This window comes from Numenius arquata, chromosome 4, assembly GCF_964106895.1.
Source record: "Numenius arquata chromosome 4, bNumArq3.hap1.1, whole genome shotgun sequence".
Lineage (NCBI taxonomy): Eukaryota > Metazoa > Chordata > Aves > Charadriiformes > Scolopacidae > Numenius > Numenius arquata.
The window spans coordinates 5,117,890-5,145,439 of NC_133579.1; the positions used below are offsets into that span (position 1 = coordinate 5,117,890).

The 27,550-nt window shown below is 38.6% G+C and overlaps 1 protein-coding gene across 1 annotated transcript in view; it reads right to left on the reverse strand.

Moving 5' to 3' along the window:
• C4H8orf34 (chromosome 4 C8orf34 homolog) overlaps nt 1-27,550 on the reverse strand; it is a 158,911-nt gene that overhangs the window by 48,621 nt on the left and 82,740 nt on the right. The window contains exon 8 of the mRNA XM_074146679.1: nt 953-1,088. Coding sequence (XP_074002780.1) covers nt 953-1,088 — 136 coding nt within the window. The remainder of the gene's footprint in view (nt 1-952; nt 1,089-27,550) is intronic.

The window sequence follows — 27,550 nt, forward strand, 5'->3', positions numbered from 1 at the left end:
CGCCCACAGCATCAGAAAATGTCCTGAAGCCCCTCTTCCTACATAAGTGCCTTTTAAAAGTAGTAATTTACAAGCAAAATGGGGAAAAAAGTAGAAACGTAGGGTGGCATATGGCCAAACTTTTGACTTAATTTCACCACAGGTTGCTTTTTATTTACAAGGGGCTAATCCCCTCTCAAACCATACAATGGAGCAGCCATTGGCAAAGGCAGGCAGATAAAATTGGCATGCCTCTGTATTGTTCTTGCTAATCTGAACCATTAACAGAAGGGCGAGAAGGCTAGTTTTGTCATTTAAACAGGCTTAAATCCTTTCTCCAAATGAGCTTTTGTCTACCCAGAAGAATGCATCTAGGAAATTTAAGGGGTTTCTGTTAGTGTTGCATTCTCAAGTTGACTTGGCTACCGGAATACCAACCTGTTTATTTGGCCCTCATACTGTAAATGCAAGAATTATTTCCAGCTGTCAAAACCAAGAGGGGCTCAACCTGATTAAATTATTTCTCAGAGGTGAAACAGGATGAGATTATAAAGTGCTAAGAAGCAACTATTTGAAATCCTGAACTGCACCTGTGCAACTAAATCTCCATTTATACAGGTGCTTTTCAAATTGGATTTGAACCTTTAAATTCCCCGATTCATCCCCTGAAAAACCACAGAAGCTCAAATAACTAATGAAATTCAGAGACAGAAAGGTTTAAAATAGTTTCAAGCTGTGAAGTAAGGCCTAAGACTAACTGATCTTTGATTTATTGTTGATGCGACGTATCAAGCACAAGCGTAAGTTGCACAACCCAAATGCCAGAGGTCATAGGGCAGCCTGTAGATAAGTAATTATTTTTTTCTTTAGCACAGGAGAGGTCGTCCGTTGGCCCATAAGAACAACACATCGCTGAAAACCTGGGGAAAAGGACGTATTGGTTAGCATGATCTGGGTTTGTTTTGGTTTTTACCTGGCACATCTTGCGCAGATATTCAACGTGACCTTTGCTTGAGGCTCAGCCGTATGAGCACTTCGAGTTTGATTGAATTTGCTCCCAGAAGACATCACACTTGTTACTCCTTCCATCCTTAGATCGTCAAGATCCTCTGCAACAAGACAGAAGGACTGGATGAACACACAATTAAATTCTGCAGCAATAAAGGTGCTTCACCTGCAGAATCACTAAAGAAAGGAACAACTCAAAAATCAGGAAGAAAACACACACGGTTACTTGTATAATAATAGGAAAAGACATTTGAAATTATTTTATTTATATATATTATCACCCTGCTACAAGGGGTTCCTTGAAAAACATTCAGTATGATTTCCACTTCATGCAGTGCTGCATATTTTTTTCAATCTCTATTTCTCTTTTATAAAAATCAAGAGATGCTGCCCAATAGCTCCATTTGACACAGGGCATACCGAAGAGAAAATTAATTTTTTTGAGTGTATGCTCATCCTCTGATTTTTTTTTCATCATCTATTCACTTAGCAATGGAAAAATATTGCTAAACTAAAAGTGCTCTGCTAAACTCTGAAAATATGAAATGGATACATATATCACATTGAAATAAACCATAATGTGCATACTTTTACCCACCATATTGCTGTGGTATTTGGGCAACTCATAATAATAACTGGATTTTCTACTACTGTCAAATCATTCCCGTTTTGCAGGAAGACAGCTGAGGCTCTCCAAGAATTTTCTGCCTGAGATCACACTGGAATAGCGTAGCTCAATTAAACTGTAAATTAATTCTTTTGTTTTTCAGTTGGGAAATTCTTTAGGGATAATCTGTATATTTTTTGCTAACATAAACCAGGCAAATTCTGTATGCCTAACATATCCATAAAGCCCAATTTTCAGTTGTTTATAATTTGGTAAGGTTCTAGCCGAAAGGTAAACAAGCAAAACACTGACTGGCTGCTATTAAATGAGCACCAACCATTCCATATACTGGCTGATGCATGCGGCTTATGGTACACAGTACCTGATCATCTAATTAAAATGTCTTTCAGATAATGTATATGCATGTATTTTCATAGATTTATGTTTACAAAATAAACCGGATGTTAAAGGATCTGAATGGACCAGAAAGTGCATGAAGGCAGACTTCAAATCCCAACATCAGGTGGGGAAAAGACACAGAGCTTTAAAATCAGAAGAGTAACCGCTCAATTAGAATTTAAAGTACACAAGTAGCCATTATAGACACGCAGTGGAGTACCAAGCTCCTCTTCATACACGACAGAGTGAGATACAGCCCCCCCAAATCATTACCTGAAATATTTCTGGTTGTCCCTTATAGCTCACAGTTACTACTCCTACCATTGTGCTCCAAACTCCAGGCAGTAGGGTCAGATTGTCAGGATTATGCCATGGTAACAAGTCTTTTGGGGATATTTTAATAAGCAACATCCAAGAACAATAGGGCTAAACTTAAATGAAATTTTTGTGGCTAAAGTCCTTGAACTAGATTTTCTTATCTGTAATGTTTAATTTAAGAAAACTCTCCTCCCTCCCAAAATTCGTTGGCTCGGTGGTGGTATAAATTGACAGTTCCATTGAAGTTTCTGGCATCGGTTTCCACCATTTCCACACCTTTTTCTTTACATTTCATCTATGGTTCATATACAGACTAATTCAAAGGACTTGGAAGGCTATATGATAAAGAGTTATGAAATCAATCATCTATGAGTCATTTCAGAAAAGGTATTACATATTCGGAACACATTATGTATTAAAATAAATACAGTTTAATTGTGCTTTAAAGAGGTGTGAAAAGTTCCATATTTTTTAACAGATGTAAACCACTGGATGGATTACATTTTAAATGAAAGTGAAGCATATGCCTCCAGTTTTTTTTTTCCCCTAAACAGATGTGATTTCTTTAAATGAGGTTTTCAACTGTTCTCTGCTGATTAACTTTTGGATCTCTGACGACTGTTTCAATCGAGCAATGACATAGGCTGCACTCTATGATACCTTTTATATTTGAATCTGTCTATCCAACATATGCTGGTTTTTTTCATTTTTAGTCAAGTACCAACACTTTTCTCTCAAGAGAAAAGAAACGGGGATTTCAGAGGTGCCTATAGCTGTAGCTAACAGACAAGTAGGCAGAACACTACCCAGTACTGAGTTATTGTCACATGCTGTTAGACCAATAGCAGTAATGTGCATGCTACATTGAAGATTTCAAAAAAAAAAACACCTACATTATATACAATTGTTAATTTTTCTCAAGGAATTTTCATTGATCTAATTCAGTATTGGATGGAATTTGTTACAAAAGTTGTTACAAAAAAGCTGTTAATATTCCAACTAGACAGAGAAATGTAACCCCGTCCACCAAATCCAAAGAATAACTTTGATTACTGAACTTCTGCCTCAGTATTCAATTATTTCAGTTTCTTCTGGATGCCTCAAACTTACAGCACAGATAATGCACTTTCTTCTCACAAAAGCCACTGGGCTTTGAGAAGCTGCCTGGTTCCAGATACTTGTAACTTTGGTTGGGAATTTTTGAGTTGTGAGCAAGTTTATGTGCCATCTGGCAATCTTCCTGATTGACCACACTCATTATTGAAGGTCCTTAATTAAAAAAAAAAAAAAAAAAACACAATGATAAATCATACAGTAATTTTAGTACGAAACTCTGTGTGTGTATATATTGTTAAACAATTGATTTTGCAGAAGAATTTTTGCAAAGAAAAATTCTTTGCAGAAGAATATTTGTTCATAAATAAGGATGGTATTAAAATTCATACAAATGAGAGCAATAATGCATTTTAAGAATAATAAGAAAAAGGTTTCCAAAGGTTCAGATGTTTCTCTGTAACATCGGAAAGAATCAGTCTTAGCAAAAAAGGATTTCATTGAGAAGTCAATTCAGTTACAGGGCCTGGAACACTGAATCTTTTCTCTTTCTTTGTATTCTTTGCTAGACCAACTAGCGATGATACAGCTGAGCAGTTCAGTGATTTTATTGAGCAGCAATGAGGTAATTCACTGAGAAAAGAGAGAAAGAAAAGCCAAGCTGATGACTGCTTATGTGATGGAAGACAAGAATACTGTGAAACTTCTCAAATCCTTAGAAAATCGTTACCTATCTTTGTACAGTGATTGATTGGAAGTTCACGTAAATGAAACAATCTCACTCGTGCTAACAAAAGTTTGTTATTTTAATGCATGACTGTGCACTGTATTTCTTTGATTTAAAGTTAATTCTCTGTTAATTCTCTACCTGAAAATAGGGTATGTGAAGACCCTACCTTGGTCCTACAGCAATTTCCATTAAGTACGTTGTATGTTCTCTGTAGTAAAAAAAAAAACCCACCTACCTACAAACCAAACAAAATTACATTTTTCTAAAATCAGCAATTCACCAATAAATTCACACAGCTGCAATCTTCATGCATTGCCATAACAACACTACATGAAAATACTTAAAAGTGAGATAAAGATCACAAGTGTAATATAGCATAGCACAGAACCAGATGTTTTCTGTATCAATAATAATAATGCTGCACTAAGCTAAATTCTTTGTCACTTTTTCATAGACGAGTTTCATCAAAAGAGAAGGGGGGAAAAGGGTACCTATTTCAGCTAAACAAGAACACAGCCTAGTAACAAGGTAATGTTTTTAAATAGGATGTTGTTTGTATTTACTTCCTTTCTTTTTGAGGAGGAAGGGCTGGGGAGAAAGGGGCACTAATGCCAAATATTCTAGAAACTGTGCAAGATTGCTTAGTGTCTTGGGATGGGAGGGTGTGGAATCATCTCACAACCGTCTCCTACGAGACTCGCACATGATTCACTTGAAGGACAGAGCTCTTACGCAAACCTCTTATTTAATGCAGAGAAAGCTCAGTTACACAGAAGGCTCATTTAATCAGGTTACGTGCTACACTGCGTGATACGATTCAGTCACTTTTGTATCCTTCCTCCATTATAAAACATGTCATAATTTTCCCAGGAGTAATTCAAGAAGTACAAGGTACAAAGCTGGAAAAAGTCCTGGTTCATCTTTAGAAAGGTTATGACAGCTCAGAGTTTTTCTGTTCAGTCTAAGGCTAAGAAAAGCACTAAATGTTTTCATGTGAGAGTAAAAAATTCAGATAATGAATTCTGATTAATGTTCTTGCAGGACACCAGTCAGTTCTAATGCACCAGTAAAATAATGCCTCTTTTTTTGAAGCAATGAATTTCTCAACAAAGTGTTCTTATGATAGACATTGATGTATTCTATGTGCAAAGGATTGATTTGTTAAGGATTGTTGACTGAAGCACAGATTCTTAATATGCTCTACTACTTTAATTAAAAAAAAAAACAAAACCAAAAACCACAACAAAAATAACAAACCCCAAAAAAACAAACAAAAAAATCAATCCCAAAACCAACAAAACCCTACTGCCAACAGCAGATCTGCTTGTGTTCCAGGAATTTATGCTGCTTTATATGTCTGTCTTGTGTGGGTTTTTTTCTGCTAACCAATCCTCTCTGTTTTAGATAAATTTTCTTACCAATATCAAGAGACACCAATAAAAATCTCACCTTAATGCTTAATTCTAAAGAACTGTTGGGACCAGCAGGAATTAAGCTTCCAGACAAAGAAGAAACATTAATCTAGAACAACGGATGCACCACTCCTGAAAATTGTGTTTAATGACTTCCTTCTATGGAAGCAAAACTGGAGTTGCCTTGTGCAATAGAGTAGCTACAGGACATCTCACTTTGTTTCTTCTTATCCATCTATGAGTTCGATGCCATGGAGTAGACAATGCTGTTAGTCTGGTACGTCTGTTCTAATATGTCTTCCTATTAATATTTCCAAATATCAGAATTTGGCCCAGTTCAGACCCATGCCATAGGCTGTTGATGAAAATATCATCCTAAGTAAATCCATCAAGACACTTTTGCTCCTTAGAGCCATTTTAGATTCCTGAACCCAGTGTTCTGAAGCTGTGGCTGCCCCATCCCTGGAGGAGTTCAAGGCCAGGCTGGATGGAGCTTTGTAGAGGGAGATGTCCCTGCCCATGGCAGGGGGTTGGAACTAGATGATCCTTAAGGTCCCTTCCAACCCAAACCATTCTACAATTCTACGATAGTTTATAAGCATCACAAGTTAACAATAAATTCCCTAAATGTTTGTGCTTCCACTGATGGACTCACAATTGAAAACCAAATGAAACATGATGATACTAAGTCCTTGAGTTTGCATGTCCACTTCTACCTGCATCATTTGTCACAGCCAGTCTAGCAGAATCCCACTCCACAGTCAAAACCACAAACCCACCATGGGACTACAGAAAGCAGCATTGTTTGCAGATACTGAAACATACAATGAATCATTGATTAGAGTTCCCACTTTTACTCAGCAGGAGTGAGAGAAATCTGTCTTCAGTTTCATAGACTCATAGAATGGTTTGGTTTGGAAGGGACCTTAAAGATCATCCAGTTCCAACCCCCCTGCCATGGGCAGGGACACCTCCCACTAGACCAGGTTGCTCAAAGCCCCATCCAGCCTGGCCTTGAACCCCTCCAGGGATGGGGCAGCCACAGCTTCTCTGGGCAACCTGTTCCAGTGTCTCGCCACCCTCACAGGAAAGAATTTCTTCCTGAGATCTCATCTAAATCTCCCCTCTTTCAGTTTAAAACCATTACCCCTCATCCACTCCCTGACCAAGAGTCCCTCGCCATGTCTTCTGTAACCCCTTTAGGGACTGGAAGGGGCTCTAAGGTCTCTCCGGAGCCTTCTCTTCTCCAGGCTGAACAACACGAACTCTCTCACCAATTCTCCACCATCCTATTTTAAGATGGGAGTGCAATTAACAAAGGAGGTAGCCTCTGCTGATGAAGATGTTCTAGCTTCATTAGAGCACACTTTATTATCTTTAGACAACTACACTAAGCACCGGCCCACAGGGCTCCTGTTTATTCTTTTTTTCCACTGGGTGGGATATTTGTTCACTACAGAAAACAAATGCCTTGCAGGGAAGACTGATGGACCTCTGACTTAAGAGATGCGAGTACCTCTAAGATGCAGCATCTGAGCTTTGGACTCTTGCTCCAAATCAGGCAGAGGAAGTTCAGAAATCAAGTCTTGATTATCCCAACTGCCCAAATCACTGACTGAATACAACAGTTGTGAGAAACAGTATATACAACAGTACAGTCTCATTTTATTTGAACGAGAAAGTCCATAACCACAGTTGAAAAGAACTGGCATCACACTCTCTTATCATTCCCTACTGGTAATCTCGGGGCAAACGATCTAGTATCATCAAATAACCACTGCTCACCCACTAGTTCAGCAGTAAGTGACTATATAACCATCGTTGCTCCACACCACACCAATAGTGATTTCAAACACATTGGTCTAAACCATCAACCAGATAGTTTCATTCAGTGCTAACAAATTATTTCAAATATTTTATTTTTATGATAATGGGAATCTACTATTGACCGGAGCACATTAATTACTTCTACATTTCAAATAAAAGAAAACATAGAATATCACACTTGTTACATCACATCCTATAATTCTACTGCAACTGCCATGTTGTACAAAAGTATTTCCACTATAATAATAATAATATAGAACCGCAAAAAGGTCATGATGAGAAAATCCACAAAATAACCAGAAATTCTGGACTTTAGAAGGCATCTAAAAGGAATGTCTTTTAATGTTTTTCCTTGGCAAACTTTTCCTTTTTTGCACTTTAGCTTTAAGTAAAACAACTTCTAAAATTAAAAGTAAATTTTGATCAATATTTCTAATGAGCTCCAATTCTGACGTCATCTAATTATGCAACCACTATATTTATTTGAATATGCTATTCAGACCTTCGTCCAACTTTGCATTCTTAAAGAAAACCACCAAAAAAGGCTTTGTCGTAATAACAGAATAAGCCATGTTTAAATTGGTAAGCTTTTTTTCAATCATATCAAAAATATGAAAGCATTAGAAAGGAATGTATATTTAAAAGGTTTCATTTTGTTCTTAATTTCAAGGTTTTTTTTGTTTTCTAACAAAGAGGAGCAGCCATAATATTTTTTAAGTGTATTTGGTTAACGTAGGACAGATGTTCCTTACAATACATATCCAAAATATTGAATTTCTCTTTACGTTGTCACCTACCCTTTTCTTTATTAAATCTATTTTTGAATTAAACTGATAATTTGCATGCTGTTTATATGAAGTTTTACAAAAATAAGCTAAGATGAATAATAATTCATTAATTCAGTCATACACCTCAGTAAACATAAAGCAACTACAGTTAACTTTTAGCCAGTCAGAGAAAATATTAAACTGTTTAGCTTTGTATGAATCAATTTTTGCGCTGAGGGTCACATTTGTATTTCTTTGCCTCTCCCTAATTTACTCCATGAGCCCCTTGGCAGGATTAAGCTTAGCTGGCTTGTCAAGAGGCCAGTGGAAATTCATACACCTTTTATTGAAATGAAAGTTGAGGCATAAAAAAAAAAATCACAAATAGTCACAAATAATCTTATACCAAATATTTCCAGTAACACTGAACCTTCCAAAGCTTTTCTTCTAAAAAATTATTAGTACAGGCATTTCTGGAGTGCCAGTTACTAGACCATCTGTGTGCTCTCTTCCAGAAACCTATCTAGATCAAGGATTCCTACACTGGAAATAGAGATATTTCCCCAATTTCTTTTTTCCTTTTTTTTTCTTAAATTAAAATGATCAAATTCCAAGTCTAGTCAAACACCTTATTTGACCTTCAGAGAATCTTCTGCATGAAGAGAGAAACACACTGAGTAAGAAGCAAGATGCTTTTACGGATGAATTTTTCAACCGAGAAACTAGCGCATCTCCCATTTTAAAAAACGGTGCTTTTCAGTCAAGCACTATACACAAAGGCACCTGGCTGCCGACCAAGCTGCTGTGGTAGCAAAGTTCCAGTTAATTTAGGAACTCATATATGAGTGATTTCAGGCTGGACAGTTTGGGCAGGCAGAGAGAAAGCAAAGAAATCTCCAAACTGTCCATGTGCACAGGCACGTTTAGCAAAGGATTCTTACTGTTTTGTCTGTGAATGCTCATAGTAAACTCTAGGTGCATTGAAGTCCTGACTGAGACACTAACACATCAGGAATTCTATGATAAACACCCAAACTCTTAGATAATAAGCTGGAAGAAACTTCTAGCTGCAAAGGGAACCCTCCTTGCTACCTCTGCTAACTGTGAATGAAAGGCAAGAGTGAGTGTAAGGTGCCATCCAACAACCGAAGCTCTGCCGTTTCTTCCAGTTCCATCTCTCAGTCAGCTTGCATCAACTCTGCTCTGTCCTGAGACGAGACCATCTGTTTCCTATCACCATCCCTACTTTGGCCAGACACTGGGACATCTGGAAGACGGCGCTGTCTACGCTGGGAGCAGCAGAGACGGAGCTGGATACCATCAGCATACCAACGGCATCACCGCTGACAGTACATGCTCTTCCTCACTCTGTGATTAAATTCCTATCACTGACGTCTTTCGAGAGAGGGTATAATTTTACCTCTCCGTCTGGGTCAAGCAGATAAACTAGCAGGTATGTCAAAACCATCCCACACATCCATTAGCCAGGTAATAACATTCCAAATAAACCACTCAGTTTTCCAATATTTTCTTTTGCTGGAGAGAAGTAATTGTTTTTTAAAGAAACTGTTGGTTACTGAAAAACCTACACAGTTGGGGGTGTTGTATAGGTGCTGCTTGTTCGACTGCTTTGCATAACTTATGATTGCACTATCAGGTTATGTTTGCTCATGCTTTTGGTTTGGATAAGAGAAAATCAGAAGGTTTTTGGTTTTGTCACAATGCTTGCACAAGGACACTGCAATACAAGACAGAGCTCTGACTGAAATGGAAAATAACCTAGTGGCACATGTAATCCATGTGGTTGGTAGCTACACTTTGGCTGAATGTTGCAGGACAAGATTAAGATTATTGCCTAAATAATAAATCAGGCATTGCGGCATGTTAGTTCATATAATGTTAGCTCACGCCTACTGTGTTATACATCATTGAGATACATTTGCTTTTACTCAGCACTACTTTGTCTTCTGGATACGACTTAGAACCACGCATTTTTCCAGAAGATCTCACTTCAGAATTATAAAACCATCTTGTAAACAAACCAGAGAATGTTACCTGACAATTCTCCTTCTCAAGACATACTAAGGTGAATCATGACTCCTTTGAACTCAAGTAGAATTTGCCATTGACCCCACAGACTGAAAATTTATCTAAAAGATTGCAAGTTTCTCTCTTTTGGGTTTTAGCTCCTTAATATGAGAGCTGTGAAACTCCCGCAAGTCTTGAGACGTGCTTAACTTTGGAGTCCACAACAGTGGAACAATTCTATCAGCTGAAGGGGAGGCAGAGATTCCAGAATGGAAAGCCATTTCAACATCAGATAGAAAATGTTCCTCAAAAAGTTGTGAAAAAACAACGATAAAGGAAACACAAAACCTTAGGAAGCACAATCATCATATGCTGAAAGGAGGCAGCAAAAAACCAGTACATTGTGTCACAGAAGATAAATTACTAATTCAGTATATTTTCCTTCTCGAAAAGAACCATCTGTACTAAATTCCTAGAATGCAGGCAGTTTAACTGACAGATAACCTAAAAATGAAATGAGGTCAAACTTCCAGTACAAACCACATCAACAGGAGGAACAGAGAAAATAAAAAAAAAAAAAAAAATCAAGTCTAAACTGAAAGTACCTTCAGCAAAATACAGCAGAGGAGATCTATTTCAAGAAAAAAAAAAAAAAAAACACAGTAACTGACTTAGGTCAACAGAGAAAGGCCAAGCGATTTATGGTTTTCAGTCGTCAGGTGCACCAGCAAAGCTCACCAGCCCTGAAATATTATTAGCTCAGGGGTGGATGAATGAGGTCAAACTCCAAGGTGCTGAGCAGTCACTCAGGGTGCAGTTCTGCCATCTAGTAGCTTGTTCCTAGCGATAGAGATAGTTCCACCTCTTACCCCTTTCTACCGTTCCCAGTGATACGGCGCTTGATTCTTATCTGACCCTTGTGTGAGCTCATTCAGGGGAAAAATATGATGTTATTGACAGAATCTTCCACATCTGGTATAGAGAGTGGCACTGACACAGAGGGTCATACAAGCACTGAAATCAGTTTAACGGAAACACCAGGAGCATACAGCCCTGCTTTAAGTAACAGAGGAGGACATAGGACCACTTTCTTTAGTGAAGCAAATCCATCCCTGGAGATGTTCAAGGCCAGGCTGGATGGGGCTTTGAGCAACCTGGTCTGGCGGGAGGTGTCCCTGCCCATGGCAGGGGGTTGGAACTCAATGATCTTTAAGGTCCCTTCCAACCCAAACCATTCTATGATTCTATAATTTTATCATATTCGGCTTGGCTCAGCCCATCTCCCAGAGCTATACCCTAAGGGATAAAATCATTAGGTATTTAAGCAACACTAACAATTCAGAATATGAATGTTTCTACAGACTAAAGCACCAGAAGAAAAAAAAAAAAAAAAAGATGTTTATCGAAGTCTCAGAATTAAAAGTAAACAAGACATCATGTTTAGAATCATAGACCCACTAGATCCCACTAAACCAGGTTGCTCAAAGCCCCATCCAGCCTGGCCTTGAACCCCTCCAGGGATGGGGCAGCCACAGCTTCTCTGGGCAACCTGTTCCAGGGTCTCACCACCCTCACACCAAAGAATTTCTTCCTGAGATCTCATCTAAATCTCTCATCTTTCAGTTTAAAACCATTACCCCTATCACCTGAGCAGCTTTGTTTGTAGACCTTTTCCTAACCCTTTCAGTCAGCACCCAGAGAAACTAACATAACATCCCACCCCACCAGTGAAAGTCTCCCATCTGTTTAATGTTCTCTTTCAGGTGCCACCTATTTCTGAAACATTTATCTATGTGAAGACTCAATATCATGTAAAATCTTGCCAATGTATTGCTCGCTCACAAGGTAGAAATTATGTCCAATGTAAACAAACCCAACCAATATAACACAAACAAATTCTAAAGAACAGGTTATCAGAATCAGAATTCCCAAGGCACTGGTGGTATAATTACAATGTTTACAGAATTTGGAAGTTTTAACAGAATACTTCTGATTCATTAAGCAAATTCATTATTCGAGCCTTTTCGCCAGTGCTTCTGAACACATCAATAGACTATTAATATTCAAAGATTTTAAAATAACTGCTGCTCAGCAGCTAGATCTTAAGAATATTTTAACTCTGGTAACTAGACATACATTTAGAGCAAAGTTCACAAAACAAGTATTATTTTTATCAGATCATGATGGGAGTATTCATAAAGAAACACAATGATAAATTCAGCTTAATTATTTGTGACTGACATAACCCAGTTGCTATCCATTTCCTGAAGAAGGGAAGGAAAACGAGTTCCTCTCAGAAATACTCAAAATACGTCAAAAGATTTTTCTCTCCCTCTAAGGGCATCCAAGTAAGTATGAAAAACATTTGATAAAATCCCCTGCAAAGATACATTTCCCCGCAGAGCCAAATGGAGAAATAGGTCTGCAAACTATTGTCAGACACCTTGCCAAGCCTCCTCTATCCCAAACATCACTTAGAGTACTTCTGCATGTAGGTGATAGTGATGGAATAATTAAATCTGTGACACTCTGAGGAATTGTCTCTCCACAGTCGTTAATTCACATTTGCCTATGGTCAGATACACACTGACTAACTGAGAGTGAGAAAAAGGAATGAAATTACACATAAAGTTCCTTTGTATATGTAAAAATGACAAACATTCAGTCGGCTTCTGAGTGTCCCAAATAAAACACAGAGTCATCCATATATCAAGAAAAAGCGTTTGACTTTGATGTGCTGGAGTAATCTTTTCGAGATGTGGCGAGTGAGCAAGGGGAAAAAATTCCACAAGTAAGCATTAATTAGGAGTGAAAGGAGGACTCCGGTCTACAGTTCAATGTTTGAAAAAGGAAATACGTGTTCAGTTACAGTTAGTTTTTAATACTGTAAGAGGGAACTACGCCAGTGAGTGCTAACTGCTCTGTAAGGCATATGCAGGACCCACACCCATCTCTATGGGGTTTTGCGGATGAAACCAGCTGATTTGCTTTCAGGTGCTCAGAAACACACCACCACCGAGAGGAACGTTTCTACGTAAAAAAAAACTCTAAAAGCTGCACATGGCAAGTACGGCGGTAGCTTCTCAGCCTCGGAGCTTTATGTTTAGGCAAAAGATTATGAGAACAAAACTAGTTATCCTTCATTTGCATTTCACATAAACCATAAATAATGTTTTGTAAGAATGATTTATAAACAATAAAAATAAAGGCAAATTTTATATAATACAAATGTTATTTTTTCCAGCCTACTGGACAATACTTTAATTTTCTGATTGAAGTTGAAATTTCACATCAGAAGAGACTTGAAGGAAGACTAAGAAAGGATTATAGTCAACATTAGTTTGGTACTTCAATGTCAGCATTTATAGTTTCAAAACCAGGAAAATTTAAAAGTCAATAACATTTAAGAGTTCTGCAATAACGTAGGAATGTTTTGGAGAAAAAAGAAAGTATATTCTTTACCTTTGCTGGAAAGGACAAATACATGACTATCACTATTTTGTTATGAACTATGCCTTTAAGAACAATTTTGTATTCTTATTGTTTCATTTACAACATCTTTTCAAGTTTTTATTCTCATCGTATTGAAAAGAAAACAATCTCTTTGTTACTTCTGGTCTTAATAAAATAAGGGGAGAAACCTTTTTGAAGCCGCAATTGGGTTTGTCTCTTCGCATCTGGTCAAAAATCAAAACTGAAAAATCCTATTATTTGCATATTTATTTATATTTAATTGTTCCCAGGACTGCAAACTTTCTCTGAAGAGAATTAAAAACAATGGAATGACTATAATTCTTTTCATGTCTATTTTATTCCTTCATTATTGGATACTTCAAAGATACACCATTTCTTTACAGAGAAGAAACTTGGGCTACGCCAATGCTACCCAAAAACCAGTGAGCCAATAAATGTAACCTTTCTGCGTTCAAAACTCCTCCTTCTGTCAAAAAGGCAGATTGTAACCTCATCCATTCAGCCCAGGAATGTATAAACTTTATGCATTGAACATCACATCCATCCATACATATCCTATTAAATTTTCATTTCTTTTTCAGCTGCTCAATATCTCAATATTTTGCTAACCATTTCCATCCTTATTTTTATATACCCTTCCAAAGGTGACTCACCATCTCTCTCCCAATGATCATAGTCTCTCCCAGCAAAACCTCGGCTTTATTTGCATCAGTGGCCAAACTCATATTTTACTGCAGTGAAGCCAGGATTTAACTCTTTTTAAGTGTGTTTCCTGTTGCAGCTTATTGTTCCAAGATCGCGATGATTTAACGTGCCGTTTCACAATCGGCTTAAGCTAAACGAGGTCTGCGCTGCCCCTGCAAGAGTCAGACCTGCCTGTCCCCTACTTCAGCTGACTAATGCTTCCCAGCCTTGGGCTAGTGGGAGTGCTCAGGTGGCCCACCATGAGCTGGGCTAGGGAACTCCTCTCTCTGAAGATTATCTCTTTTTTGGGGTGATTTTTGGCCCATCTCAGCCTCACTCCTCAATACCTTCTTGGAGGTTTCTTGCTCAGACATGGACAGTTTTAAACAGGCAATCAGAAGAGCTGATTTAAAAATACAGCTTAATATTTTTTCAATTCGGTGTCTGGTGATATAAACCCAGTTGAACCAGGGTCATGGATGGTTATTGAAGTTAAAACAGAGGATACCACGAGAAAGAATCTTCATAGAAAATACCAATACTACATGTCACCTTGAAATATCGTTTTTATTTTCCTCAGAATGTGAAGCTGAAATCTTGTAGGAAATTTGAGGAATAATCAGTAGATATTAGAAATTAGTTTTAGGACTTATTTTAACACCTATTGTTTTGGGTTTAGTTTATGAAAAAAATACTGTATGTATTGTCTTGAACCCACTGCAGTAGTGAGTACAGACAACACACAGAAATTGCCAAAACTTTCACATTTCCAAAGAAAATGGTTAGAAGATAAATTTGCTCCAAAATTAGATATTAAGCTTAAACCAACACTCTGACTACCAATGATAAGTGTAATAAGAAAAGGACTAAGAATACAAAATTACACACAATGGCTTCCAATGTCAACTCACATTTACTGTAACTCCGTACACTTTGAGTCATTTAATACCAAAGATAACTCAGATCCTTATATTTAGATCTAGCATCTTTCCTTTTTCTTACCTCATCTTTGCCCATGGGCACACTTGGGTTTTTTCAGGTTTGGTATTTGGATGTATTATTACTGTACTCGCTTCTCCCTCACCCTTCCAGTCCTCACTAACAATGCAGATGACCTAGTAGCTATTTATAACGACAGACAGACATCCTTCAGCTGAATTGCTCCTTAGGTTCTTTTTTGTTTATTTTTTCCAGCATTCTTATTGTGTATATAGCAGTACAAACTGATGATTACCCCTGATTTCTCTTTCTATTAGTTCTTTTGCTTTTTAATTTCTGAATTCTTTTCAGTCTCCATAGGCTCCCACTCCACCACTTCTCTTGCAGTATGGACTTCACTACATTTTGCCTCTTTCTCATCCTTGCTACACGAATAGTCAAAATGTCCTCACACAAAGAATGGTTCGGGTTGGAAGGGCCCTTGAAGATCATTCAGTTCCAACCCCCCCTGCCATGGGCAGGGACACCTCCCACCAGACCAGGTTGCTCAAAGCCCCATCCAGCCTGGCCTTGAACCCCTCCAGGGATGGGGCAGTCACAGCTTCTCTGGGCAACCTGTTCCAGTGCCTCACCACCCTCACAGCAAAGAATTTCTTCCTAATATGTAATCTAAATCTCCCCTCTTTCAGTTTAAATCTGTTACCCCTCGTCCTATGGCTCCCCTCCCTGACCAAGAGTCCCTCCCCATCTCTCCTGGAGCCCCTTTAGGGACTGGAAGGGGCTCTAAGGTCTCCCCGGAGCCTTCTCTTCTCCAGGCTGAACAACCCCAACTCTCTCAGCCTGTCCTCACAGCAGAGGTGCTCCAGCCCTCTGAGCATCCTCATGGCCTCCTCTGGACCTTTTCCAACAGGCCCATGTCCTTCCTGTGCTGAGGACTCCAAAGCTATACTTACTGCTAGTATATTCTCATACAAAGAACTATGTTTTCATGGCTGCTGGGTCATTAAAGGAGAGGCAAGAAGAGAAGCCCATAGCATTACTTTTGACGTCAGCAGGTGCGCTGCAGGTACCCCAGTCGTGTCTCCAAGCCAGCACTGAACTTGCAAACTCAAGGTACTGTGTGCCACAGTAACCCTGTGAATCACAGCAATGGCTAATGAGCTTCTTGGTCAGCTCAAAATTTGCTACACACAGATCAGAAAAGCTGGCATTGCTCACGGTATCTGACTTGGGCTGCTCAAAGCTCCCCTTTGTTTGCAGGGCAGGCACAACACTCGCTGCAGCATTCGTCATTTTACCTGCTGAAAGTTTTGTCGTGTAATTTGTTAAGACAGCAATCAAAGTACGGGATACTTGAAATTGTAGGTTTAGAGGTGCTTTTATTTATTTTTTGTTTTCAGTCTCTCTCTCCTCTCATTTCAATCAAGGCTTCCCAAATCTGAGTACTGCAAGCATCAGAAGTTACCTTTCTGATAATGCATTTGTTCCCTTTCTACTTAGCTGTAAACGATCTTTTACGTCACTCTATTCTTTCTTCTCCATGTTTATTCTTCCTCCATCCTCTTAATTGCTTTCAGCAATTACAACCATTAGCAAAAAATTATTCTGCTTCAATTTAATTTTACAAAACGGAACACCATCAGAATCTCTTCACGTGTAAAACGCTATTAGAAAGAATGGCTGGCCAAGCAACAGTCTTTTCACGTATGTTGAATCAACTGTTTTCAAGTAAGAACAGGTAATAAAGTTTGGATTTAGTCATGTTATTTACTGTTTGTCATATTATTTACTGCTTGCAGCATTTAAAATGACATTTATCTTATGATTTTTTAAATTCAGTGTTGCGCTTGATATCACGTTCAATGGTAAAAGCACACACAGTGCAACAAACAATAAAATTAAAATTCTACCTGGTCAGGGAAAGAAACACAAGCAAAAAAACCCAGAGGTATTTAGTCCGTAAGCAGCAAACCTGATGACTCCGAAATTCTTAGGGATTTCTATTGCATCCCAGTAATTCCTTCATTTTAATTTCAGCTGTTTCCCTCCATATTTCTCATAGTATCCTCTCCCCAGTAATTCTGCCCATCTTCCTTCTTTTCCTCTCCTTCATTAACTCAAACAGCTTGTCCCAAATTGCTTGAGAAATGTCAGCAGATGCTTTGCTTGATTCAGAGCCATAACACCGATCAATCTATCTGCAATGGTACCTCTTCAGTTTGGACTGAAGCTTCAGGGGTGGTTCTAATGAGATTGTCTTCTATCCAGATACCAATTTTCAGGACATTTGGAAGAAATTTCATATATTCAAGACCTGTCAAATTCTGTCAGTAGATGTAAAAGTTACTAGGACTAGAACTCAAAGACGGAGGGGCACTCCTTACGAAAATCACGTAAGTGGACAGAAAACCAGCTTCACAGGAAACCAGGGGCTGCAAAACTTAGCGAGGGAAAAATGGTCTACAGGAGATACTGTTACTGGTTTAGAATCATAGAACCATAGAATGGTTTGGGTTGGAAGGGACCTTAAAGATCATCCAGTTCCAATCCCCTGCCACGGGCAGGGACACCTCCCACCAGACCAGGTTGCTCAAAGCCCCATCCAGCCTGGCCTTGAACCCCTCCAGGGATGGGGCAGTCAGCTTCTCTGGGCAACCTGGGCCAGTGTCTCACCACCCTCACAGCAAAGAATTTCTTCCTAAGATCTAATCCAAATCTGGTACCTGGTATCTGGTATTTCCATCACACTGAGCTCATGGCTTTGCAACTGTTACTGCGAACATTTCCACCAGCTAAATACACAGTGGATAAAAGAAGTGTTTCCCTTTTTATCAGATTTCAGTAGTCGCAGTTTTTTAAGCTTTTGCCCTTGAAATATCACATGTATGAGCTCTCTGGCAGACTCACCCTGCCTGATGTTGCTACCCACCAAAACCACGTTCCCCTCCTCCAGCAGACATCGTTACTCTTCCGGCTTCCTTAAAGCACTGGGCTGAGAACAACAGTGATTCACAAGCTGATTTACAAGCAGATCAGATGTCTCTGCCCCGAGGGCTTCCATATCTATTAAAAGTGCAAGCAGGATACGCAGTGCAGACAATTTTACATTTTGACCTAATAGCACGGGCCAAACATACCTGGCTCCTTTTACAGGCCTGCAAACACCTCATCACAACCATTCACGTTAATTTAGTAGTCTGGAAATTGTAGCTGTAGTTCAAATCATGCTTTTCCATCTGTTCCCTGACATTTCGCAACCACAAAATTCACCTACTGTCAGGTTGTTACATTTTATAAAATTCTTCACTTGTTTCTGGACTTGACCAACTTGGGTATTTTTGTGTAATGTTGTAAATATCATCTTTATCAAACTTATCATCTTTATCATCTACCTCCCACTGGGGAGTAATAGTATAGTAAGCTATAACAGTCTAATAGAGGAACTCCATTGCTACTGGATTGCTAAAGTAATAAATATTAAAAAGCATCATGTATTTATTCATTACTATTATTTTGCCACATGGGCAGCTTCTAATGCATGACAGCACTTCTCATCTTGTGAATACTTTATTTCCTTAGAATCCATTTGTGAAAGGTTTTGACAAAGGTTTTTTTATGAAAGTCCAAGTCATACCTGCTGGCGCTCCTTAGCCAATATTTTGCCGACACCTTCATAGAATCATAATTATACACAAAAAAAAAAGGAAAGTTCAGCTGTGCTCAACCCTAGTGACTAGAACAGTCCCCTTTTTATAGTTTTCCAGGGAGAAAAATAAACTTGCCATCACTATACACGTCCACCTTTTAAAAAGGGGTAAAAAAGGGCTGAAACGATTGGTTTACTAAATATTGAGAGCAAAGAGGAAACAATGATGAAGTATTCAGCATTTGAGCCCAATATTAACCTCAGAACCAGTGTTACAGCTCACATCCTAACCATCCATTTCTTATAAGAAGCTGTGAAATATATTACGGAAACCTCTCTGATGCCCTCTTTCTCAAAATTGGACCTAACAACTAGCTAACTAAAAATTAATCAAGCTGCATAGGTAAACTCATAGGAATATTTAAACAGCAATTTTTTAAGTGAGTCACAGCACTTGAAATGAATTTTCTAAACAATTTTTTAGTTTTAATTTAAAACAAGAATTAACATTAAAAAAGAGTGTTTTCTATTTTTATTACACAAGATGTTGGTAAATTAATAAGCACTGGGCTCTGTAATGTTTCAAGCAAAGATATTTGTAGAAAGATATTCAGTGGGAGTTAATGACACTGAGACATTACACACCAGCTGACAAACCAACCTGTAATTTTCCATGTCGCAAAAATGATGCCAGTAACATACATGAAAATACTTATGTATTTATAATTCTTGACAGTTCTTGGAATGGCAGGGTGCAACAGAAGTGTTCTGATGTATGCCAATAAAATGTATAGGTCAGAGGAGGTTAACAAGGAAAGGAAACAGTATTTAACTGACTATTTATTCCTGATGAGACTGAATGTGCTTATAAGCTCCTGAATACTGCTATTTCAGAGTCATAACGAGCCTTCACAGACAGATGACCTGAAATACTGCATAAATGTGATGATACACCACTAAGAGTCAAAGTCTAACTTACAGTTACAAACTTCCTGAAACTTAATTTTGTGGCAAAGCTGCAAGTAAAGGAATGTGGTTTCTCCTTCCATTCACAGTTCTGCCAGGCGAACTCTCTCTTGTATTAAATGGTTTTGTAAATCCTGGCAGTTTCCCCTTCGATGCAGCCTGATTACACCAAGAAAATGTTATCTATTTCACAGCCAAGATCCATTTATTTTGCATTGGGCAGACTGCCTTTAAGGAACAATGCAATGCCTGGGGGATACATGCATTATTTACTCTCTATCTAAATTTCAGCTCATTTTGTTAACTGAACATGCAAAGGGACAATAGCTGAGACCCCATCCTGTTAAAATATGTAAAACCACAGACAGAAGTATTTGCTATGCTGTTAGTTAAGGAATGTCTCCCTAGAGGTGAAAAGAGCACAAGCTTTTCAGAGCTGAGCAACTGTTCTGGACCACTGAAAACAGAAATGTAGTTTGACAATCACCAACAATATTCCAGATTCTCACCTCTTCTTTTAGGAGAAGCAATTTTGAGCTGATAATGAAAAGATAACTTCGGTGTTACCTTTTCTTTATTTCACACATCTCATACCAGTATCTTTTCTAGCTGAACATCATCGAAAGCATTTCAGTGATAAATGCTTTCACATTAGCAGTAGATGACTGATGTTCAGACATCCACGTTAATCCTTTCAGCTATATTGAAAAGTATTGTGTCATTAGCTTAAACATATCAGCAGAGGGCCACGAAGATGTTCAGGGGGCTGAAGCACCTCTGCTGTGAGGACAGGCTGAGAGAGTTGGGGTTGTTCAGCCTGGAGAAGAGAAGGCTCCAGGGAGACCTTAGAGCCCCTTCCAGTCCCTAAAGGGGTTCCAGGAGAGATGGGGAGGGACTCTTGATCAGGGAGTGGAGCAATAGAACGAGGGGTAACAGTTTTAAACTGAAAGAGGAGAGATCTAGATTAGATTTTAGGAAGAAATTCTTTGCTGTGAGGGTGGTGAGGCACTGGAACAGGTTGCCCAGAGAAGCTGTGACTGCCCCATCCCTGGAGGGGTTCAAGGCCAGGCTGGATGGGGCTTTGAGCAACCTGGTCTGGTGGGAGGTGCCCCTGCCCAGGGCAGGGGGGTTGGAACAGGATGATCTTTAAGGTCCCTTCCAACCCAAACCATTCAATGATTCCAAAATTACCAGATTTCCTATACTTCTACCCAGTCCAGAACAGATTTACTCCAGCCTTCCTACCCACCGGCAATCATTTTGGTAGGTCTGTCTATGAGACAGTGATGTTGGAACCTACTTGTTGCTCTCACGCAAGCCTGAAAAAGTCTACCTGGCACCATTCAGCACCTGCCTCAGAGCACAGGGCCTGGGAGTTTCCAAGGAGCTGGACGCCTGCAGCTTAAAGAAGTTCTAGCTCTAACCAAAGATGAGGTTTACACGCTGCACACTCAAGTCAAAATGCCATTATAACCACCTCCTAACTGCAGAGTTTGGGCGTACACCGTGCTTGTCAATTGGGAGACAGACAGCTCGGGTCTCTAATTGCAAAATGCACACAGGGGCCCCTGGTCTTGACAGTCCCATGTGGCTCCTCCGTGAAATCAGACATTCTTGTCAATTTCACAGCCCCTATTAGCGGGGAAACTGACAAGAATGTCAATTTCAGCAGCCAGCAGCAGGGATTGGGCACTGGCAGACAAAGAGCAAATTTTAAAATTCCTATTTGGCATTTGTTCCGACTTGGAACAAACTGGTTCCTATCTGGACAAAACATTTTGTTTGTATGGCTGTGCCACCATACAGTGAGACCTGGACATGCTGGAGAGTTGGGCAGAGAGGAACCTGATGAAACTCAACAAGGGCAAGTGTAGGGTCCTGCACCTGGGGAGGAATAACCCCCTGCACCAGGACAGGTTGGGGGCTGACCTGCTGGAGAGCAGCTCTGAGGAAAAAGACCTGGGAGTCCTGGTGGACAACAGGATGACCGTGAGCCAGCAATGTGCCCTTGTGGCCAAGAAGGCCAATGGCATCTTGGGGTGGTGCATCAGGAAGAGTGTGGCCAGCAGGTCGAGGGAGGTCATCCTGACCCTCTGCTCTGCCCTGGTGAGGCCCCATCTGGAGCACTGTGTCCAGTTCTGGGCTCCCCAGTTCAGGAAGGACAGGGAACTGCTGGAGAGGGTACAGCAGAGGGCTACAAAGATGATGAGGGGCCTGGAGCATCTCTCTGATGAGGAATGGCTGAGTGACTTGGGTCTTTTCGGTCTGGAGAAGAGAAGACTGAGGGGGGATCTGATCAACGCCTATAAATACTTAAAGGGTGCGTGTCAGGAGGATGGGGCCAGTCTTTTTTCAGTGGTGCAACAGGACAAGAGGAAAGGGTCACAAACTTGAACATAGAAGTTCCATCTAAACATGAGGAGGAACTTCCTTCCTGTGAGGGTGGCAGAGCCCTGGAAGAGGCTGCCCAGAGAGGTGGTGGAGTCTCCATCTCTGGAGACATTCAAACCCCACCTGGACATGTTCCTGTGCAACCTGCTGCAGGTGGACCTGCTCTGGCAGGGTATTGGATTAGAAGATCTCCAGAGGTCCCTTCCAACCCCATATCATGCTGTGATTTTAAAAAATAATTAAAACTTCTGCTATTCAGTCCAATCTAATCTTCACACTTATTCTTTAAGGCATATCTAAACAACCATACAATTTCAAAGCTAAAGTGCATTGAAAAAATAATCTACCACTTTCAGTGATCCCTGGCGTACAGGGAAACAAGGAAGAAATATGTAACTACTTGTCACAGGAGATGCCCTGTCCTTCTATCAGCAACAAACTACAAGATCATTCTCAAACTGTAATTCCTGACTTCAAATTTTAAATCCTAGAGCAATCCTCCCCTTCATGGCAATGTCTCAGGAATAATACCCTATCGTCAGTAATACAGAACAGCAAAATCCTGTCCTCACGGAAATTATATGTGTATATATACACATATATACAAACATATACATATATATCTGCATTACAGACTATTCTGATGGAGATTACTTGAGGTCATTCATCTAAATATACTGAACTTCAGGTGGAAAAACTGACGTATATTTTCTCAACAACAGAGACTATGATTCTGCAGATTATTTCAGAAAATAAACAATCTCCAGATTACCAATCCAGCCATCTCCTTGAAAAAGTTATTTAAAATAGAGACATGCGTGATGAGTACAGCTTTAAACATTTAACAATTTCCAGTGTATGATTATTTTTCAGTTTCTTACAATATTAATAAAAAATTGCAATTTTAGCTCATTTTTTTCCTTACTTCTTGTACCTCTCAAAATGATTTTTTTTTTTAACTTGTTGAATTAACTTTTTTGATCCATTTCTAAGGGTTAGGAACATAAAAGTACGTTTGCCTGTGTTAAGAAAATTAAGTACCTGTTTTACAAAGGAGTTCTTAAACTTCAGACATTGAAGCAGGAATCCAAAATTTTGTGACAAGCCTTGAGAACTTCATTGATATCAGGCATCTTAATGACACTTCTATGGAAAAGACAATCAATGTGACCTCCTTGTAAGTGTCTCTAAAGTTCAAACTCATCCACAGTTAGTAAAAGGTCTTAAGGTTAACATCTTACTCTGACTACAATATGGGAATTTGGACAGATGTATCCTATCTGGTGAATATTCCAAGTCTACATTATATATTCTTCCCAAAGGCTTCAGTATTAGACAACAAACCAAATTTTCTGTTGGATACTTGTCAGCATTGCTCTACCAGGCACCAGAACTGAGACCACGCCTGGCAGACAGCAAAGAAATAAGAAAAGATGAAGTGCAACTCAAGTGGAGAGAAAAGTGATGGATGGGCTTGGCTGGAAAGAGGCAAAAAAAGAGAACAAAAAAAAATGTGATCGTACATCGAAAAATTATCTTGTAGCACATATGCCCAAGAAGTTCAAGTGACATACGCAACAGAACCCTAAGCCCAGTATTTCTGAATTTCTGATTAAATATCCTGCTTATCCTGTTTTACTTATATACGTACCTTGGCTATATGTTTGATAACCCGCTTAGTAATGGTAGAGCTCACAAAGTTATTGCTCCTTAATGTACTCCTGCAGGTGTCATTTTCTCACAAATGAAATTGTGAAAATGAAAAAGTGCTTTACTTTTTACCTGTTAAGCTCTAATTATGCCTTCCTTTTCTCTTGCATTCTTTTCTTGCTCATTCCAACTCACTTCACTTAATATATAGCATGCTCTGGCAAAATAATTCATGCTATTGAGTTGAATTGCAGCAACAGATTCAGGTAAATACTTTATTCTCTACAGCAAAGTTCAAGTCAAGCTACTGATGGTTTTCAGTAGTATTTTCTATGCAAGCTTGCACCTGTTTATAATTAACACCTTAGTTTATCACATATGATCTCATTGAAGGGAAGACGAGCAATGCCTGTGCTCTAGAAACAGGTATAACTTAAAAGCATCTTTTGAATAGTATTAGCTTGTCCTTTCCTCTGATCTTCCATGAGGAAGTGATCACTCAAAAAATCTATCAGCAGTGGCTTTTATATTAAAGGCTGTTGAGCCTGTCATATTCATAGGTCAAAAGCTTTTCTTAACATTTTGCAGAAGGATCCCCTTAAAAACTAGGTGATTCTATCTCAATGTTACATTTCCTTTTACAAAACAATTTGTGAAACAAACTATTTTTTCCCTTACAAGATAAAGGGAAGCATTAGACTTTTTTTTTCATTTAAACCATTTCTCTGAACACTACTTTCTTTCAACAGACTTAACTAACTCAGCCAATTATTTAAGCTGGGCTTTTGTATAAGCAAATCAAACAACAAAAAAAATCCAGAAGCTAAAATAGCCACACCTTAAACGACTCACTAGAAAAATAGCGGCAGGATTAGAACCATTAAAAATTCAATTTTTCCATGTGATTCTGACAAAGGACCAGGTGTGCTACAAACTAAAAGTATGAAGTAAAGTCTGAAAAGAGAAAGCAATACATATACAATGAAAAATCTGCCTTGCTAAAGAGATGGAAGCCCTTTAAACTCACTCCACCTACATCTTAGAAGAAAAAAAATTGCATAATCAGTTCAGTGGGAGAGGTTTGACAGCAGCTGTATCATTAACTTCTTAGTTTTTGCAGTGATCAACATGCACTTCATAAGTTAATGGCAAAAGTTTTATGTGTGTCACTACTTTTAATCATTTTTTTTTTTTTTTTTTTTTAAATCTAACTGCCCCATTAATCCCATGCGGTTTGTCTTTTGAACACTCCAATTGAGCAGAAATTGTTACCAAGAACAAACATTTCATTTTCATAAGAGAGTATCAAACTGGTTAAAATTCTAAACAGCTGAAGTTGGAGATACTTTTAATTTCTATACATTTGCATTTTCTTTCAAGGAGTTTATTTTTCTAGTCTCTACAAAGAAACTATTTTTAAACCTTATTCAGTGATAAACATTTTATGGTAATAATATCAATTTCATACCCAGGAAAAGAACAACATAATCACTGTTGCTAAACAGGGATGAATTCAATAAATTTTGTGGTAGAAGGATGAATCAAAGATGACCAGTTTGATGGCCACTTTGTGTTTCACATCTCTTTTGTCCCACCCAAATTAGACACAATTACCTGTAGTTTTGTACTACGTACTAATATATGTTCAATTAAGCACACGTTGCATCATAAACTACTTCAAGATTTTGGTCTGTAAATCATTTTCCATCACTATTTAAGTGTCACAATTGGCAAGTCTGGCATTAACTACGTTATGTTAAGTACAAATGTTATAAATTTAAGTTCAAATGCATCACAATAATGACAAAATTCATTCTTGCAAAAATTTAAACTCATCATCCTTAGCTGAATAGCAGCATTTCTTCTCTTCCCTGCCCATTTATTCCTTTCCCTATGCTTACGTGACTGCTTTGCCATCAGGTTTACAAAATTTGGGATAAATTACAAATATAAGCAGGCAGCAGGAGTCTTCACGAGGACCAATTCTTGATATGATTTTGCTACATTTTGACAAGTGTTGCTCTCTGAGTTTACTCCCTTCAACATTAATCAGGATGACATAAGCCAGTTATTCACGATTTGTACGATTAGAGGAGTCATGCAACAGGCTTACAGGATCACTGACCTAGACTTAGAAAAACTGGCAAAAAGAAACACATTTTGTTAAAATGGGCAAAGCTGGGTAGTTTTAAAGATAGCCATCGTTAACGCAGGCTATATTTTTTTCCTGCTCATTACAGCATTTCTTGATTATACAGAAGAGTAAGATGTTGTCTCCCTCATACGAAAATATTACTTTTTAATTTCAAGGATGAAAATAACTAAATCTGTTTCTCATTTCTCCTGCAGGTTTCTTTTAACTGATGCACACTTATCTACAATCACGGGTTTAAAATTCATGTTCACTGCAAAAAGTAGCAAAAAATATTTTGTCAGAGTTTAAAACAGTGAGCTACAGAACATAGGCTAAAAATTGCTTATCAGTTCTTGCAGTCACGTGCAGTCTTCACTGTGAATCTGCATATACCTCTTACTAGAATAAAGTGCCTATTTTATTTTCATAACCTTTGAAAAGAAAAATACCACAGGTTTACAGTATACCATTTTTATTCCGTTTTCCTATACATACGGTATTTTTGTTAAGCATTTTATTCCCCTTTTTAAAATGATTAAATCTAACTTAAATTCAGCTTAAACAGCCCATAACGAAAACCGCCAGCGCCCCCTGGTGGGAACAGCGTCCTTTGCCAATACAGACTTCACTGGGGATCGTTTCATCTAGCCATAAAAAAAATAAAATTCAGTTAATCAATAATCGCATTTAATTCCTTTGCTAGACATTCGTATTTTCTAGTCACCCAGTAGGCTGTGGAACTAGATCTGTAAACTGGAGAAGCATTCCCTTGTTTACCCCAAACATTCACATTTGAGTCCATTTTTATTACAAAATACGAGACAGGTTTATGAAGAGTAATCTGCAACTAACTTAGCTCGCTATTTTAACTGTGCGTTTAAAAGACAATCTCTTCATAAATGAATTAGAGCTAGTAAATCACATTTATTATGTTGGCTAGTTATTCTAAAATAATCAGAAAACTGTTGCAAACTCAGAGAACACAAGAATGATGGGCTGAACCTGCGGGATCCAATCTTACTGCAAATGGACATAATAGTCCATACAACGTGTAGGGGATTTAATGCACCAAGAAACAGTCTCTCTGTTTTAGTAAAGCTGTTTGCAGGGTCAAAGCCTAAGTCTGTTCACAACACTATTCGCAGCAAACAGTTTAGCATCGCTTTTAACATTGCAGATTCGTATAAAATGTAAGATTATAGGACAGAAGTCTCACCTGAACATAATTCCCACTGATATCACTGGAATTTCAGGGTAAACAGCAATCACAGCATCCCAATTATAATGTCGTCAGAGTATAAAACATTTAGTGCAGAATAAAGATATTATTTATCTTTAATAATATCTTATTATTAAAGGTATTATTTAATAAATAAATATATATATATAAATACAGAGTGAGTTGCAAACGCAGAGCAGCACCTGGACCCAGGATGCCAAAAGCCGTTACCCCTCACTCAGAAACTATCCATCCGCTCTGGAACTCTGTTCATCTCCGCATGCAGAAAAGTATCTGCGGTCACATCACAGGGCTCTCA